At 45.2% G+C, this 19,544-nt stretch overlaps 1 protein-coding gene across 2 annotated transcripts; it reads right to left on the minus strand.

Moving 5' to 3' along the window:
• Nucleotides 1–12,121: 12,121 nt before the first annotated feature.
• Nucleotides 12,122–19,153, minus strand: LOC110535242 (eukaryotic translation elongation factor 1 epsilon-1). Of its 2 annotated transcripts, none has more exons than XM_021620120.3 (4): nt 19,020–19,153; nt 17,883–18,080; nt 15,436–15,531; nt 12,122–14,494 (listed from the first exon to the last, which is right to left on the minus strand). In XM_021620120.3, the coding sequence occupies exons 1-4, from the start codon at nt 19,104–19,106 to the stop codon at nt 14,351–14,353; spliced, it is 525 nt and encodes a 174-aa protein (XP_021475795.3). In that variant the 5' UTR covers nt 19,107–19,153; the 3' UTR covers nt 12,122–14,350. The 2 variants fall into 2 exon arrangements, with proteins under 2 accessions (XP_021475795.3, XP_021475796.3); XM_021620121.3 differs by having other exon boundaries at nt 18,971–19,130.
• Between the last annotated feature and the right edge of the window lie 391 nt (nt 19,154–19,544).

Below are 19,544 nucleotides of genomic sequence, written 5' to 3' on the forward strand. Positions count from 1 at the left end.
CGACCATAGCAGGAAATAGTAGATATCTGAATATGACTTTAAAAGTGAGATTATACACTACATGCTCCATCTCCTTGTTTTTGTGCAATAGTACATTCAATCAGTAAAGTAAGCATTATAATATTATGGGCCACTGTATCCCACCAAGACTACCAGGGTTTTATTTTTATTTAACCATTATTTGACCAGGTAAGTTGACAGAACACGTTCTCATTTACAGCAACGACCTGGGGAATAGTTACAGGAGAGAGGAAGGGGGATGAATGAGCCGAAGACAAGTACAAAGTACAGTACGTGTACAGACGTACCAATAGCCTAGATGATTTAGTGGGCTCATTCTTCAAAGTCATGCAGATATAATATACGGAGAAGAAGTTTGAGAGTATCACTTGCTGTTATGCTAATTCTGCCGAGGAGAGGAAGACTTGTTTTACTGAAGAAAAAGTCTGTTCACATAATTTGCCACTAGGTGGAAACAAGGTCCAGTTTTTATAATTGCCAGTCTGGTTAATGAGACACTGCTTAGTAAATGAATTTAGTATCTAAATCTAAATGTAAATATATCACCTCCTCTCAGTGTAGGCATATTTAGAGACGAGGACTCCTGGCAAGACCACGTTAAGAACGGGGTTGTTAGGGGGGCTAGTGTTGCATGTTCAGACTTCCAACATTTGTTCTGAAAGAAGTGGCCGCATTTACTCACAATTGTCACTTCCAGATGAAAGAGAGCCTTCAGACATGCTCTAATTCCAGGCCTAGCTAAATAGTTGTTAGCCTATCCGCACCATTGATTTTGATCTGAGGCTACTAGATATTGCAGTCATGAGCAGTTCTTGTGGCAATTGATTAACTGCCATCACAGAGTGCTCCAGGGCCCCATTGGAAAAAGAGTGCGTTTAGTAAACTTTGACATTAGTGAAAATAAGTTGGGGTGCTTTTAAATTGATTGCCTACAAACAAGGTCAGATGAACATGAAATAATGACAAGACAACACATACACACTACACAGTATGACAATGACATAATCAATATTCCCTTGATGTGCAGCTGTGCAGGCAAATAATATTGACAGATGAAATATTTTGTTAAAGACTAAAAACACCTATGCATAATAGGCTGCAATGTAATGTATTATAGATACATTGTATTACACTCGCAGAATTTGAGAGTTCAAGAGTATAACATTATTATTGTGATGGTAAAAATGTAATTACACATCAACAGCCATGAAATATATATATATAAATATAATATATATATATATATATATATATATATATATATATATATATATATATACATATATAAACTGCCAATGCCAATTTGCTCAATAAAGCATACACCCACATTATTAATTTACAGTTGTTGAATTATATATACCTTATTTTTCACTGGTACATTTGTAATTAAATATATTTTTTTAAATTAATTCTATTTTCATTGACTTAATGTAAAAGGATGAATAGGATGTGATTTTTTTTTCTTAATAGTTGAGAGTGAATTAATTACACCTAAAGAAATGTGGCCTACGTATTGAGAATGAGGACCGCAAGCTGAACTGAAGCCACAAAAAACTGCACGAACGGAATGCCCCTCCTGTACATCCATTGCAGCAAAGAAGTAGACGTTAAAGTAGTTGGAGAACGAAGCCAACATCGGCATAACAACGATGACACCGTCTTTGCCCATTATTATCTGCCAGGGTTGTGTTCCCAGGTTCCAGTTAGGTTCACATGCGATAGTCCCTTGCATGAGCCATGTCATGTGTTTAGACTCATTTGTCTCACAGGTCTATTAAGTGAATACGGCAACAGTGGGTGTCTCTTCGTTGCACACCCGTTCTGAAATAGAATAGCTTTTCAAGGACAAACAACACAGTGTAGTGTTTTCAATTATTTTATTTTTTTTAAGAATAAATAAAAAGTTTCCGAAATATTTACAGAATAAATAACATCTACATGATTTCTGAATAAAAGGTGTACATTTTTTTTCAATACTTTAACAATGTGCTTAACATGAAATGTTTTATAAGAAATTCCTACACAATTTCAAATGTGTAGTCATATTTAACTTAACTAAATTAAATGAATGAAATTAACTACAGGTGACAGGTTACAGTTAGATGAACATTTATTGTCATTTATTTCTCTTTATAAATCGGGTTTGAGCTCTGAATGCTGATGGGCTGATTACGTTGGTAACCAGTTTATAATAGCAATAAGGCACCTCGGGGGTTTGCGGTATATGGCCAATATACCACGACTAAGGGCTGTATCCAGGCACTCCGCTTTGTGTCATGCATAAGAACATCCATAAACCGTGGTATATTGGCCATATACCACACACCCTCCTGCCTTATTGCTTAAGTATTTCCCTCCATTGCATATAGCTTTGTTCTCATAGACCTCCACACACAGCATGTGAAACCACAGGCTTGCTCTTCACTTGCTCAGACTGCAGTAACTTGGCTGAGGTCCTGGAGCATTGAGTCCTTAGACAAACGGTGAGTGTTCTGTGGGAGGTCTGTGCGAGTGGTTTACAAAACATACCCATCGGGCCTGTTAGCATGGTGACGGCTTAGAAAACACAGCTTTTTTTTCTCCCCTTCCACACAGCCCCTAACGACGGTGCTGCTCACATTACCCAATGGGTTTAATTATGTTGCATTACATTGCTCTCTCTCTCTCTCTCTCTCTCTCTCTCTCTCTCTCTCTCACTCCTCCTCTCTTTCTCTCTCTGGCTCTGGTCATGATCTCTGGGCCCTTGGAGAAGGCCAGAGGGACCATGGTGCTTGGCGTTCACAGCATGCTGAGCGCCACTGACTGTGGCTCTAAACAGGTGGGGGGCGGAGGGGGTGGATGGGGAGGATTACTCACTGCCTAGGCCCCTAGGCAGGGCCCCCCCTTCCGTACACCCACCTGCCCCCCTCTTCCCCTCTCTTCCTCAGCCAGTCAGCCAGCTCACTGCAGCTCCCTGGGCACTGAACAGGTCAGTCGTCCTGGTGCCACTCTATCCTGGAGGCTGTTCCTGAGCTGCCCACCACAACTCTGCCAGGGAGAGAGAGAGAGAGAGAGAGAGAAGGAGAGAGAGAGAGGCCCCAGGAAATAACTGGAGCCCCGGTAATAGTGGCATCTCACGAGGCACGGCGGAGTATGACGCTGCCCTGCTGTCACATCCTCCCAGGGCCGAGGAAGCACGGGGGCCGAGGAAGCAAGGGGCCGAGCGGTGGAAGGAAGCAGCAAGAAGCAGCAGCAGACACGTAGCTCAGCCTGAAAATCAACATATGTAGTCATCATGTGCTTTTTGGGAGAATTTTTTTTTTATCCGCCAAGCAACCTTGTCAGCCGCATCTTGCGATATGTAAACTGCCTTTCCTTGGAGTGGAATGATTGTGTCGTTTACGATTAGCGTTCTCAGCGGGCCCCGGTTTGGTGCTGTCCCCGAGATTAACGGGCCGCTGTGCTGTCACTTCTCCCATAGGGACGTCCGCTGTAACGATAATCCAACCAAAGGATTGCCTCATCCGAATGGCGCGGTGTCCAAGTCAACTGCCGGCAACAGGCACGGAGAGGCCCAAACCTGTTGAGGCAGACCCTCCCGCACCACGATGGCAATCAAAGTGACAGCCACGGGAGAGAAAGTGGGGACATTTTCTTTGTGTGAGCGAAATAAGTCCCCCCCTCTTCCATCTGAAACCCCGCACCCCCTCTTCTCCTTCTTTACCATGTCGTCGGAGGAGCGAGGGCTGCGCGCGCTCTTGAAGGATGGGAAGTTTTTTGTGGGGCCGTGATTTTCGACGTTGGACAGAGGGGGCGCCCGGGGGGCGGTTGTATTTGGAGAGGTGCCTCGTCAGATTAGATGCATGCTGGCTGGGTTTGATGGCCAACCTGGACAGACAAGCCCTGCCAGGCACAGACTGCTCAGGCACATGATGTCAGGAGGACACAAAATTATCAACCGCGAGACCAAGGAGACAGATGACACCCAGCAGGAAGGGAGAGACAAATCTGTAAGCATCCACAATCCAGCTGGCTAGCCCTAGGGTACCTGTCTCTCTGAAGTGGAATCTGCATCATCCCATGAGCTGTCAAATTAGCTCACAGGATTGGAAATGCTGAAAAGATTTGGTCCCTCCTAGTGAGGAGGGGTTAATATAAAATGTTATTAATTAATCGTTGCTTCCTGTCCTGAGAAGAAACAAAAACAGAAGTATGTAGAGAACAACATAAGTATGTAAGTATGTAGAGAACAACAGAAGTATGTGGAGAACAACAGAAGTATGTAGAGAACAACATAAGCATGTAAGTATGTAGAGAACAACAGAAGTATGTAAAGAACAACAGAAGTATGTAAGTATGTAGGGAACAACATAAGTATGTAGAGAACAACAGAAGTATGTAAAGAACAACAGAAGTATGTAAAGAACAACAGAAGTATGTAAGTATGTAGGGAACAACAGAAGTATGTAGAGAACAACATAAGTATGTAAGTATGTAGAGAACAACAGAAGTATGTAAGTATGTAGAGAACAACAGAAGTATGTAAGTTTGTAGGGAACAACATAAGTCTCCCTCCAATTTTCTTTTCAAAGTTGAATCTACATAAAGTTCTTCATACATGAGTTGTCATGCAGTCTCACACACACACACACACACACACACACACACCCTCACGCACAGGGCGATCATTCACACACACACACACACACACACACACACACACACACACACACACACACACACACACACACAGATTGACATATACAATGCCAGGGGCAAGTTTACGATTACTGCCAGTGTTAAGCAGTCTCTTAGGAGAGACTCACTGTGTTTGTGGAAAAATACATTTCCAACACAAGCCTTTCCCCTCCCTTGTCCTCATTCTAAGGGAAAGTCAGAAAATGTTAAACATTATTTTATTGTTAAACATGATTTAATTTACATCTAAACAAAATTGTATTTATTATTCAGAAATAATATGAGACAAAGGATTTATGGTGACGTTTTATTTTAATCAAATGTAGGTCTTGAAAGGAGTTAAAATAGATGAATTATAACCGTTTGCTTCTGCTGTACACAGTAGTTGCCTTTGAATGGGGGAAAATCCACATGAGATGTTACAAATTCAAGTACAGATTATTAATTGAAACATCATTTTATTTGTATTTTCAAAGATCTCAACTGTAAGAGTAAATAATATTAGAATAACAGTAATGTAAAAAAAAATACAGTACACATTAGCCAGCAAAACATCTGTATCAAAGACATACACATTACCAGCCCAATGGCCGCAACGGGTCGTCTCAGAGGGGGACAAGTGACTGCCGTCCCTATGTGTGACGTGACCCCCCTTGGATAGGCGCGTCCTGCCCGGGAGAGACGGGGGAGGGGGGCGTGAGATGGGACCTGACAGGAGTTTAGGGCTGGTGTCCGCCATGGTGGGGGACGGCGGCCTCCTTGAGGGAGATGCTGTCGTCCGTGCGTCCCAGAGTTGTTGCTCTCTTTCACTTTCGTGCCTCTTCCCTCTCTCTCCATCTGCCTCTTGAGGTCTGTGAGGTAGGAAGGAAGGACGGGAGCCCTCAGGTCAGGAGAAGCTCTGTGGTTGTCCAGGTCTTTGTTGCCTGCTACTCCATGTTGTCTTGTAGCTTACATTCAGAAACCCTTCAGCAATGACAGTGGGAGGCAAAGAGCAGCGATAGCGCCCCCTGCCTGATGCCTGTGCAGTTGTGTGTACCCCGGTAGGAGATTATCCTTACGCCTGTGTGTGTGTGTGCAAACAACGTGTGTGTGGGTATCAATTTGAATTCGTGTGAGTGGGTGTGTGTGTATAAGGATGGACGCAGGCCAGGTTTCTCCCCGAGGGAGGAGTGGGAGCAGTAGCTCCAGTTATTAATCCTGCTGGCTGCGGGAGAGGTGTCACTGAGCGGACCAGGGGGCTACGAGCCACGAGGCATTCTGCTAACGTCTCTCCCTCTCTCATCTCCTCTCTATCTCTCTCCTCTCTGTGTCCCTTGAGGTGATCGCCAACTGTCTTTGACTAAACTTCCGCCATCCTCACAGCTGACATATTTTATGAAAGGGAGTGAAAGGGAGATATTATGAGCGTATTATGAGCGTAATGAAGGGTTCTAGGGCAAAGACTATCATACTGTGTCACCATAAAAAGAACCAACTACCCCCAAAAAAATTGAAGACGAATCCACAATTTTTAACTAGGGAGAATGCATTTGGATTCCCACATAGACCCAGGGAGTTTTTATGAGTCACGAGTCTTTGGAATTATCCACATTAATACTGCCAAGAATATCAATCCATAATATACAGCATTAACTGTGCACCATGAAATTGATCGTGGCTTTTCTGACTAGAGATTTCAATGAATAGAAGTTCTCATCAGATTGGTTTTGATTCACCCTCTACCATTACTCAGGAATTATGTCAGCATTGTTGAAACGTCCTTAAAAATACTCTTCTCCAGATGATACCGAATCCATTGAAATCTAGGTGCCTCGTACACCTGCCTTGCTGAAGATCCATATCATTGACAATGCAGTGCCGTAACTCCCCGTGAAATTACATTATGGCAAATAACACACCCCATTAGGCACAGGAATCATTCACTAGTGTGTATAGCCTGGCCATCACATAGCCTGGCCATCACATAGCCTGGCCATCACATAGCCTTGCCATCACATAGCCTGGCCATCAGATTGCCTGGCCATCACATTGCCTGGCCATCACATAGCCTGGCCATCACATTGCCTGGCCATCACATTGCCTGGCCATCACATAGCCTGGCCATCACATAGCCTGGCCATCACATTGCCTGGCCATCACATAGCCTGGCCATCACATTGCCTGGCCATCACATTGCCTGGCCATCACATAGCCTGGCCATCACATAGCCTGGCCATCACATTGCCTGGCCCTCACATAGCCTGGCCATCACATAGCCTTGCCATCACATTGCCTGTCCATCACATTGCCTGATAATCACATAGCCTGGCCATCACATAGCCGGGCCATCACATAGCCTGGCCATCACATTGCCTGTCCATCACATTGCCTGGCCATCACATAGCCTGTCCATCACATTGCCTGTCCATCACATAGCCTGGCCATCACATTGCCTGTCCATCACATTGCCTGTCCATCACATGCTTGCAAAAAAGCACCCACTACATATCTTAGGAATGAATGGCTGCAGAGCGCAGCATGACAGTTGTGAAAGTCACAAGGGTAGTCTGCAAGGGCTGTAAAGAAGGCCGTCCCTGGGACGACCGGGGATGATGGTGGGCGGCGGTAGAGTGGGTCCCAGAGGAGCACACTGGGCCTATTCTTATACCATCATCTCCATGGCCGTGCAACTGCAACCATCATCTATCCAGCCCATCAACAGCATCTTTGATAGCTTACCAATCCGTCGCTGCCCTCTGGGCTTCTGGCGCCCAGTTCAAAGCGTGTGGGGAAAACACGAGATAAGAAGGGGGCCTCGTTGAGCCCCCTCGACCCCCGCTTTTGTCCTGTCTCGCTCACAAATGTCGATTTCACGCAGGCTTCTACCATATATGTTTTCAAAGGAGCCCGGGATCAGCTGTGTGATTGACTGAGGAGCTACCCTCCCCCCCAGAAACACACATCCGTAGCAGTAGCTCATTGCCAGGATGCTGGATGTCTGTATTACATCATGTCATGTTTCCAAGAGGGACACATCTTCAGGACGTCGTACCTCTTGGTGTCCCCCCGTCCTGTATGTCCCCTGGGGTTGTTGTCGGGAGGTGGCAACGTGAACCAATCCCTAGTCGAGGCTCAAGGACAGTATCCTTAGATCCTAGGACTTCAAGACCGTCTTTAGTGAAGAATGCACCATAGGCTCTCTGAATAGATGTGCCCCACTCACTCTGTAATTTGGCAGTTGCAATCATTTGTCTTTCCTTCATCCACGGCTGCTTGACACAAAGCACTCGAGACGAGTTAATACACTGAGGGGCGGCCCTACAGACACAGATTAAGCCTGTTTCTGGTCTAAGCATGCAACAGCCCCTAACACTAACTATAACCATTAACTGACCTCCTGAAGCAGCCTGGTAACTACGGGACCAACTAAAAATCCACCAAAGATCACAATAACAACATTTTTTTAAAGAGAGGATGGAAAAATTGGGCCTAACCCTTCACATCGGGAACTTGAATCGCTAGACTAAGACTGCAAGAATCAATGAGCCATCCCATGACATGAGTTTGATGTTCAGCAGAGCAGGCTCACTGAGGGGAAAGACTGAGACGTGGGGCGGGGTGGGTTGGGGTGAGCAGTGTGGTTGGGTGAGTGAGTGGGTGTCCCCTCTACCAGATTGCAGCTTCATGCCCCCAGTCCAGAATCAAGCCAGTGAGCGGTGAAGCACACACACACACACACACACACACACACACACACACACACACACACACACACACACACACACACACACACACACAAACACACACACACACACACACACAGCCTCTTCCCAGCCAGCCAGGAGTAAAAGGTGCACTTCTGCTTCATCATCATGTCCTGTCAAGGTTCATCCGTTAACGCCACCCCGGCTGGCTCCCCTTGTGCCCGGGCTCTGCCATTTTGCCATGCTCAGTGAGGTGGACACTGGGAACTGTCTATTGGTTTGGCTTCAATGATACAGTCAGTCCAGAGGTCAAATATGCGAAAGTACTGTCATTGCATCGTGTGGCTTTCGGTAAAAAGTGGAAATGCAAACTTGGGTTTAAAATGGAAGATAAACACATACTATTACTGTAAACTCACCTCCTCTTTCATACATACATACATGTATTTAGAATAGAGGTTAGTTAGGTAACACATACAGTTAATCATATCAAACCTTGTGTTGTTCTCCTGTACCAGGAGTGTGTTGACAAGAGAAGGAGGGGAAACAGCGCTGGGAGAAGAGGCTAATTTAACTCCAGGTTTAAATAAACCAGTCACCCCAAATTAAAACGGGCATTGTAATTAGGCGGAAAATTACAAATTCAGAGCCGGGTGACGGATATGCAGATGAGTTGAGCAGAAATGTTAATGAGGATGTTGTTTTTAATTCCCAGGGTGGTCATTATAGGGTATTGCTGAGGGCACTGACCTCCTCGTTCTCTCTCTTCATCTGGAGACTTACAACCATCCCTCTTGCATCCCCATTCTCTCAGCTTATTGCCCTCTCTTCCCTGAGCACTGCCTTTATGAAAGTATAGCCTTTGTCATGGGGCTTCAGATGCAATTACTTTTGGTATCACTTCTCGAAGGGGGCAGTGAGTCCCCCCCTGAAGACATCCTATCAGATACCATCAAGGCAGTCTAAAGTTAAGTGGCATAGACCTGTGGGGAAGAGAGGCAAGGGTGCATGGAGTAGGAGACAAAATGCAGACCTAATATGCAACACATTCTTCAGAATTAGAATATGAGGACAACGAGTGGCCTCTCTGTCAACCAGTGACTATGCCCCAAGGCCAGGTTGTAGCCCATGACATGTCCTGGAGGAGTTCATTCCTGGCTAAATGTATGGAGAACCAGTCCCGTGTTGGTCCTATTTAAAATATGTCCCTAATAATGTGTATGTTATTGCACCTGTACCCCACTGACTCCTAACAGCAGGGGTGTTAAAGAAAAATACCAATCCTTTTGCAGCTTGAGAACAAAGCGCAGGACAAATCCACACAAGAAAACTGAGAGGTTGAACTTATTCAGACAGGGAGAATCGCAATCCTTGAGTCTTGCACGGGTATCTATTCCTCCCATCCCCCAACATCACCACGCCCCTCTCACCCCTTGCCCCCAAGCCAAATCCACAACGCCCTGAATGAACACACATGCACGCACACACACGCACACACACAACATCAGAGAGAGGCAGCCAGGAAGTGTGTGTGCAGCTGAGGCAAGTTGGGAGAGAGAGAGGGCGAGCGAGCAAAGGCTAATTCTGGAGCTGTCTGTGATCCGTGCTGAGTTAAGGTGTGATCCCATTGCCCCGGGATACACACTTGCACTTTAGCACCTAGGCCGAATCAGCCGCACCTCTCTGACTGATGAAGTGAGTGAGTGCATCTCGTAAACTCCTCACCACACACCTGGGCTCATTCTGTGCTCCGCGGCATGGCTGCACCCCAGAGAGAAGAACGAAGGACAAAAACTTCAAACAAGACTCCTTTCCCCCCCACCCATTCAGTGTTCACCTCCCTGAAGCTTACTGTTAGTATAGAAGCTGCATTAAGACTCTATGTTTCTAATACAGAAGCTGCATTAAGACTCTATGTTTTTAATACAGAAGCTGCATTAAGAATCTATGTTTTTAATACAGAAGCTGCATTGAGAATCTATGTTTTTAATACAGAAGCTGCATTGAGAATCTATGTTTTTAATACAGAAGCTGCATTGAGAATCTATGTTTCTCATACAGAAGCTGCATTGAGACTCTATGTTTTTAATACAGAAGCTGTCTGGAGATATGGATAATACACCGTCAACAGACCAATTCAACATCTATTCCACGTTGGTTCAACCGAATTGAATCGATTCACCCTTGGAATGTAACCCTTGCTCACTCAACAATCTCATAAGATTCTCTGTACCTTTAAAGAGGAGAGGAAACTAGAGCAAAATGTATTTCCCAACTTGCCTTCAAGCAATGGAAGTCTGAATCAATGAGAGTACTAAAGTGTGTATAGAGAACATTGTCCCCCCCCACCCAGCCTGATCCTCGCCTCTGCACTCGTGTAATAGCAATTGACAATCAGATGCCATCTTTATGGGTGCATGGTAGAATTGTCACTATCTGTAAGGGGATGATAAGGCAAGGCCTGTCAAAAGCGCTTATGACATACTAACCCACCCCCACACAGTGCTGATTGTTTCATTGAATCAATCAGGGAAAGCTGTTTTGCCAGATACATGTCCCGTCGGATGCGCCGCTCTCTCGATCTCGTTAACGAGACTTAACAAAGGTTTTTTTTTTTGTGCAGACATGGCACTCTAACTAACACCGTGGGGCGTTATGTGACGTGAATACTCCACACGTTTGCCGCACATTAGGGAGATGGTACTAAGGAACCAGCTACTGGAAACCGCCTGAATCTGTGGGAAAGAGCTTCCCCTCTTTTTTTTTTTTACAAGTTCTGCATGGCACCATTTACTTCCTGACCTGTGGAACGTGGCATTCCTACCTACAGTTTAAAAGTTGACTCCCAACAGAGGTGTGGTCCTTCAGATAAGACTTTACCCCACCTGGACCTGAACTCTGTACCCATGCCCTTCCCACAATGAAACCTCCCGTGGCAGTGAAGACGAGAGAGTGATAGCTGACGTCTGGTCCGGACCACACACTGAGAGATAGACTCCTGGTGAGAGCTGAAATCACCAGTGAACCCTAGCTGATCCACCGCGCCAATTGACCCCTGAACTATCACGGACCAGGGGGTGGGGGAAATTAAGGCTGCCTCCGTTGCCAGGAGGGAAATATCTAAATGTGAGCTCATTGTGGCAGTCCACCCCTGTAGAGAGGTGCACCTCAGTCTTCAGATGACCAGGAGAGGGTCTTACTAATTGGGCTGTCTGGGATACCCGCTGTGGCTTCATGTCCAGGGTTGTTTGGACTTTGGTTTGATCATCGGCTGCAAAGCTGGAAGACCTTATGCCACTGCCATTTCTACAGTACAGCATTAGTCAGCACACACACAACTTCAGAAAGACTAATTTCAAGTGAATACACTCATAAAACTGAAGTCTTTAAGTTCAGTCTCCTCAATCTTGGCGACAGGTCAAAGATAAAAGTTGACATGCTGTGCTATAAGCCTCTCTTCAGCAGCAGTGATGATATCTCAATGGGACTGAAATAAACAACAGGACAGTGGTTCTATTATGGTGTAGTAGTGCAATGTTCTTCCTAATCTAGTCACAAGGCCTGCTCAAATGACTGCGGGGATGTGTTTGCTTTCACAAGTTTACACTTTCCAGAACACACAGCACTTTGTTGTTCGATGATGAACCACCAAATTTAAAAATAAAAACCGAATGTGTCGAATGACCAACAAAATGTGAAAAACAAATTGATTAAAAGAACCAAATGAGACAACTGTCCTCTTTGCTTCCCTTTGTTTTTTTTATTGGCACAGGACAACTTTCAGTAGACTTTAATAACATAAACCATAGCGTTAAAGCAGTATACATATTATAAGGAAGGCTTATAGGGAAGATGATCATATAAAACCTGGAGAAAGGTAAACAGGGTTTACATGACAAAACACAGGCTGGGTGAAAGTGAAACAACTCAAACCAGTTGGCAGTTTAATACACCGGATTAAGTTACCACAATTAAGAAAGCCAACGACTCTTTTGTTGTGCAAACGCTGTGATTATATCCAATATATACACACACTATATATATATATATATATACACACACACACACACACAAGTATGTGGACATCCTTTAAAATGAGTGGATTTGGCTATTTCGGCCACACCCGTTGCTGACAGGTGTATAAAATCGAGCACAGTCATGCAATCTCCATAGACAAACATTTGGCATTAGAATGGCCTTCCTGAAGAGCTCAAGAGACTTTCAACGTGGCACCGTCAAAGGATGCCACCTTTCCAACATAACCTGCTTGTGCTGCCCCGGTGAACTGTAAGTGTTATTGTGAAGTGGAAGCGTCTCAGAGCAACAACGGCTCAACCACAAAGTGGCAGGCCACACAAGCTCACAAAACGAGATCGCCGAGTGAAGAAGCACATACAAATCACCTGTCCTCGGAAACAACACTCACCACCGAGTTCCAAACGGACTCTGGAAGCAACGTCAGCACTAGAACTGTTTTTCGGGAGCTTAATGAAATGGGTTTCCATGCACAATGCCAAGTGTCGGCTGGAGTGGTGTAAAGCTCACCGCCATTGGACTCTGGAACAGTGGAAAAGCGTTCTCTGAAGTGATGAATCACACTTCACCATCTGGGAGACCGATGGACGAATCTGGGTTTGGCGGATGCCAGGAGAACGCTACTTGCCCCAATGCATAGTGCCAACTGTAAAGTTTGGTGGAGGAGGAATAATGGTCTGGGGCTGTTTTTCATGGTTCGGGCCCCTTAGTTCCAGTGAAGAGGAATCTTAACGCTACAGCATACAATTACATTCTAGCTTTGTGGCAACAGTTTGGGTAAGGCCCTTTTGTGTTTCAGCACCCTGTGCACAAAGCGAGGTCCATAAAGAACTGGTTTGTCAAGATCGATGTGGAAGAACTTGACTGGCCTGGACAGAACCCTGACCTCAACTCCATCGAACACCTCTGGGATTAATTGGAACAACTGTGAGCCCAGCCTAAATCGCCCAACATCAGTGCCCGACCTCACTAATGCTCCCGCAGCAAAATGTCAACATCTAGTGGAAAGCCTATGGAGGCTATTATAGCAGCAAAGGGGGAACCAACTCCATATCAATGCCTATGATTTTGGAATGAGATGTTCGACAAGCGGGTGTCCACATACTTTTGATCATGTAGTGTATATTAGCTGTGATTTTCAGAGCTAATGGCTAAATCCAGTCTGCTTGTGTGAGTGGTTTGACTGTGTATTGTCGCTCGGATGTTGTCACAAAAGGATTTCCCGCCCCCTGGTAAGAGGGTGAAATGACAATGCGTGGCTGTCACCCAGGGCTCTGACGTTGGACAGAGGAGCACTGGAGCCTCTATGGCAGCTGGTAGTGTGCCCTCTGCCCCCTCAGCGTCAACACACGGACTGATTCGAGTGACTGAGCTAGAGGCTGCTGCCCACACTGCTGGTGGAACAGCAGAGGCAGCAGCTTGAGAAACAAGACTAAATTCATGAGGGCGGAAAGTTGATAGTGGACTGGACAACTGTGGAGGATGATGATTACATAGTTGAACACACAGTCGGGCGGACTGGACATATTTTGTTTTGTTTGAAGAAAATGTTAATACATTGAAAAACGCAATAGCAGGGATTTCTTTAAAACGGACATAGTAAAACGAATAAGTCATTTGTAATTTTTAATAATACTTTATCACATTCAAGGCTCAGGTTACGAGAAAAAGAGGCATCCCTGCACATTGACCCTGACGACTATAGACTCCCAACAACCAACTCACACAAAAACAAACCATCCGTCTTCTTTGTGATCATTTTCTCCATTGCATGTGTTATTCGCCTGGGGTTTCAGAGGGGAAAAAATAACCGCATGTCTCCAAGGCAACGGAGGGAGGGGGCCCACAGTGGTGTTAGGTATGTTGAGACGTCAGCACACGCCTGTGTACTCCTCACGCCGGCCCTCGAACATCCTGGCAGCCAGCCTAAGACCTCAGTGGTGGCTGCTGGTGTACACTCTGTTCCTCAGGACCACCACTGGGGGTAGGTGGTGCCGGACACCGGTGTAGTGCTGGACGTGGTCAAACCACCGTGTCACATTCACGTGCTTCTCCTTCTCCTGGATGGCCAGGTCCACCTGGGAGAGAGAGGGGGGAGACATTCCTTGTTTCCACTGATGCTCCATACTTCGCTGTACACATCTGCCATTGTTTCCTTTAAATGGGTGGTCCTTCATATGAACTAGTGTTTGTTACAAATTTAAACAATGTTAGCAGAGATGCAGATCTGCACACTGTCCACAAAGAGGACCAATAGACTTCTTGGAAAGTGTTCGTGTCGCCATCCCTCCTAACAGTATTTCCATTTGCCATTGCTAAAAGGTTGAGAATGACACTACTGTGACACTACAGCAATGTTTTGAACCACCAATTATTTTGCAAATGCATCTTGCTGGCTAGCTAGCCAATACCCAAACTAATGCAGCAGCTCTGCTTGTTACTAACTCACATCTCTTTCCCACAAAAACAAGTCATTTTTTAGCTGAACACAATAATAACACCTTACTAAAGTGAACATATTAGACCATCCCATTTCAGGTTCATTGTGAGGCTGTCCAAACCTGGTCTAAGCTAGCTATACCGTCCCTGAAACAGAGTCTAGAATCATACCAGTTGGATTCAGTAGCTACAATAGCCCTCCCATGACTGTACATCTAACAAATACAATGAGGACCTAGGCTGCTGAGTGACCTCTGTCCTGAGGTTAACCGCCATGATAAAAACTAAACTGACTCCCTTGTGTCTGGTGGCAAGGATCCATCTCCGCCACATCCGCTGACATTTCTCAACATGTGATCCCGTCTCTCTGCGTCAGCCTCCGGGGCCGACAAACTTCTTCCTTGGCCTGAACTAAAGACATCACTTTGCACCTCTTTTTTATTTATTTGGGGCTTGTGTCAAGTTCTCTCTCCCATGCCCTTTAACCGTATGACTCTTAATTGTGAGCTCCGTTTGCCAAAACGCCTTTTAAGTTCAACTCTGAAGTCGGCTCTGTTTGGTTATTGGACGCTAGACTTACGATGATGTGATGGATTCCGTAGTACATGAGTGTGTCGGCGAGGGTGAACTGATTTCCTGCCAAGTAAACCTTGTCTTCTAGATAGCTGTTGAGGTCCTGCATGAGAAAATAAATAAAATAAAAATTTCATCATTAAGTTCATCAGAATTGCTTGATTTTTTAAAAACAGAATTTCAAAGATCCACAATAGAGACAAACACCTATAAACATCTTGAACACTGCAGGTCACATAATCACTACAATGTAACTCATGACATTAACTTAGTATTTCTTTATCATAATCACCTAATTAGACATTAGATTCAATAAAAGTTAACCAACAAAGTTCATCAACCACATAACATGTATTTGAACAGTAAAAGCCGGAGTGAGAAACTCCCGACACGTCTCAATAACAATAACAATTACTCTCCCAGTGTGATAGGTGTGATAATGACATATCCACAGTAAAAGGCAAAATATTCAAATACACTTCTTCAAAAGTCAAAGAGAGTTGAAATACAAGACGAGAGCTGTGGCTGGTGGAGCCAACTCAGGCCTGAGATTTATTGAACCTATATATCTGGGACGTAAGGGTGGAGAGCTCGGTATCTGTACGTGAACAATGCACAACCCGAAAGGGGAATATCAGCCTGCCGTGGCACGCCATCCCCACAACTCTGGCCACTCCGGCTAGTGCAGATGCCTTACAAGTGGCTCACTCCTTTCCTGACTTACACGGGCGCCTGCAAATCTAATGAACCTTCCCCAAATCCAGGCTTTGGATGGGCTGAGCAAGGAGGCTGTGTATGTGTGTGTGGTTATGCAGGTCCCAAGGGATGGGACCATCTTTAGCACTTACACTGCACATACAGTGTCTTGAGGGCTAATGGAGTTATTGTGCAGTGTGTGCTGCCAAGCAAGGCATGAAGACAGACTCCTCCGTCACAATCAGATCCCTGCCTTCCCTACAGCTGGAGGCGCAGGCGGACAAGAGACTACCCCCCCACCCCCATCTCCACCATCACCCCCACATGGACATCAGAACCTGGGCTCTGCTCCTCCACCCTAACCACATTCTGCCCGAGAGTTCTGATATCGCTGCAGTCACTGGGGCCACTAGACCTCCCTGGGGCCACCAGACCTCCCTGGGGCCACCAGACCTCCCTGGGGCCACCAGACCTCCCTGCTGCTGAAAGGCTGTGGGTTATAGCACCATGACCATATCTACCCTAGTGAGGGGAAAACAGTCCCAATGGTAGAAACAAACAGCATCATGTTTTCACCTAAAGTAACATTCCTTTGTTTTTTTGCAAGCGATCCACACTGTCAGTCTGGCCAACTTTACATAAAGTCTTTTTTTTATAGGACGATAGGAGTTTAGTACCGTAGTATCACCATACGGGCACCGTAGTATCACCACACCGACACCGTAGTGTCGCCATACCGGCACCGTAGTATCACCATAGTGTCGCCATACCGGCACTGTAGTATCACCATACCGGCACCGTAGTGTCGCCATACCGGCACCGTAGTATCACCATAGTGTCGCCATACCGGCACCGTAGTATCACCATAGTGTCGCCATACCGGCACCGTAGTATCACCATACCGGCACCGTAGTATCACCACGCCGACACCATAGTGTCGCCATACCATACCGTAGTATCACCATACCGTACCGCAGTATCACCATACCGGCACCACAGTGTCGCCATACCGGCACCATAGTGTCGCCATACCGGCACCGTAGTATCACCATACCGGCACCATAGTGTCGCCATACCGGCACCGTAGTATCACCATACCGGCACCGTAGTATCACCATACCGGCACCGTAGTATCACCATACCGGCACCATAGTGTCGCCATACCGGCACCGTAGTATCACCATACCGGCACCGTAGTATCACCATACCGTACCGTAGTATCAGAGTAACTATTGAAATCAGATCTAACATTCTGCATAATCAGATAAACTAAAACGTGTGACACACACAGGAGGATTTAAAAGTGGCGAAAGGCGCCTGTCCGGCCAATCGATGGCTTCGTATCTCTTTCACGCTGTCGACAGCCACAGCGGCCCCCATTAAAGACTTTTATTGTTGTCCACTGCTTTGCCTGTCTCGGCCATGTCACTGAAGGGCCATACATCCGTCTTGATTCATGTCGCCTCGCATTAATGAGCCACACACACTGTCAGTCTGGCCCCTGCTGGCAGAACATTGGACAGTTTTGCTCAGGGGCTTCTCCAAGGCCCTGTTAGACCCTCTCCGTACACAGCTCACCAAGCCTCTCTATCCCACAAGGGTAGAAGGGACTTCTCATGAAAAACAGTGGGTAGCGGTACACATTTTCATTTGACAAAGAGACTACAATAAAACTGACTAACTTGCAAGAGGAAGATATTTAAAATGTTTTGACTTTCTAATACTGAAGAATCTTCACTATTGTTTCTGGGCCTCTACCTTCAGTATGGTCTTGATATCGTCTTTGTGGCATCCATCCACTTTGGTGAGCCTGTACTCCAGCCACTGCTGCACTAAAGCCTTGTGTTCTGCTGACCCACCCAGTAACTCGGGCCGTTTGGCCTCTTGGACCAGGTGAGTGGCGATGGTCACCAAGCCGACCAGAGCTGGGCCATTATTACTGTGGAGCACGGGTACCTGGGTGGGAGAGAAAGAGAATGTGTGTGCATTACACAGTACACTTTTTTTTTTAGACCTTTATTTAACTAGGCAAGTCAGTTAAGAACAAATTCGTATTTACAATGACGGCCTACCAAAAGGCCTAATGCAGGGACGGGGGGATTAAAAATTAAATATAGGACAAAACACACATCACGACAAGCGAGACACCACGACACTACATAAAGAGAGACCTAATACAATAACATAACATGGTAGCAAAACAACAAAACATGGTAGCAGAACAAAACATGGTACAAACATTATTGGGCACACTAAGAGCCTGATAGGAATTATGGACACAAGAAATAAAACGACAACCCTGTAACTACTTGTCAACATCCTGTTAGAGACACGATTTAAGCGCTAGTTGCATACTAGCTCAAGTCATTTGCACAGCTGGCTAGCTTTCTAAACAACAACACACGCACTGGCACTACCCCATGTGGTACAGTATGTCTGTTTGTTTCTAGCATTGCAATGAAGGCTGTTGAGGCAGAACTAGTACTGAACACTCAGTGAAATTAGCTATAATACGTTTAGTAGTAGCAGCAAGATATGTTGGCAACCCAAAAAGCAATCCACATGGCATGTAACGTTAGCTATCTGGCCAGACAGCAGATGCATTCAATTTTAGCTTAACGTAAACTGGCTAATGACAACACATTTGATCTGAAACGATGATTATTACACATTTATTACACATCATTGTTCCTAAGTGACCTGCATTCGCTAAAAGTAGAAGATGAAATAGTTGCTAAAGCTACGGACATTATCTTGTTAGCTAGCTAGCTTTTCTAAGGACAGTAGAGTAGCATGTGCTCGCTACTCTTTTTAACCTACTGTTCATGTGGTAAGGTCTATAATACCTGGCACATATAGATAACTGTGACCGAAACCATTGGATGGCAAATTCACCTTCTTGTCCCCCTGAGTACTGTATTTGTTAGGATTTTTCAATCCTAAAGATTTTTCCAGCGATGACAGCTCTCTCAACGCCATCATTGCGAAGGGGATGGCAACACGATTGGTCGAGATTAGTCATTGCCGCCCACTAGACTCAAATGGACAACAAATTCAGCCAATGGTGACATGAAAAGTGTTTTTTTTATTTCATTTCATTTCATTACATTGTCTTTTAGGCCCTGCTAGCTTTTTAGGTGACATTGCATCAGATCAAGAACTTTAATGACCCGATGAAACAATTATACAATAAAATAGTTTAGGTCTAATTTCTCCCTGAATATTTTGTTACAGAATATTTTAAAACATATTTAAAACATGCTTACATTTTTTTGTTTTACTGTAGGCTACACATACATTATCAAATTGAGAATGTTTAATTGTTTAATTCAAATATCTAAAATGATATATTTCTTGATTAATAAAAAATAATTTTTCAGGAGAATAAAAAAGAGAGAACCCACCGAGGAACATTAAAGA

The sequence above is a fragment of the Oncorhynchus mykiss genome, chromosome 11, assembly GCF_057628025.1.
Source record: "Oncorhynchus mykiss isolate SJ-2025 chromosome 11, ASM5762802v1, whole genome shotgun sequence".
NCBI lineage: Eukaryota > Metazoa > Chordata > Actinopteri > Salmoniformes > Salmonidae > Oncorhynchus > Oncorhynchus mykiss.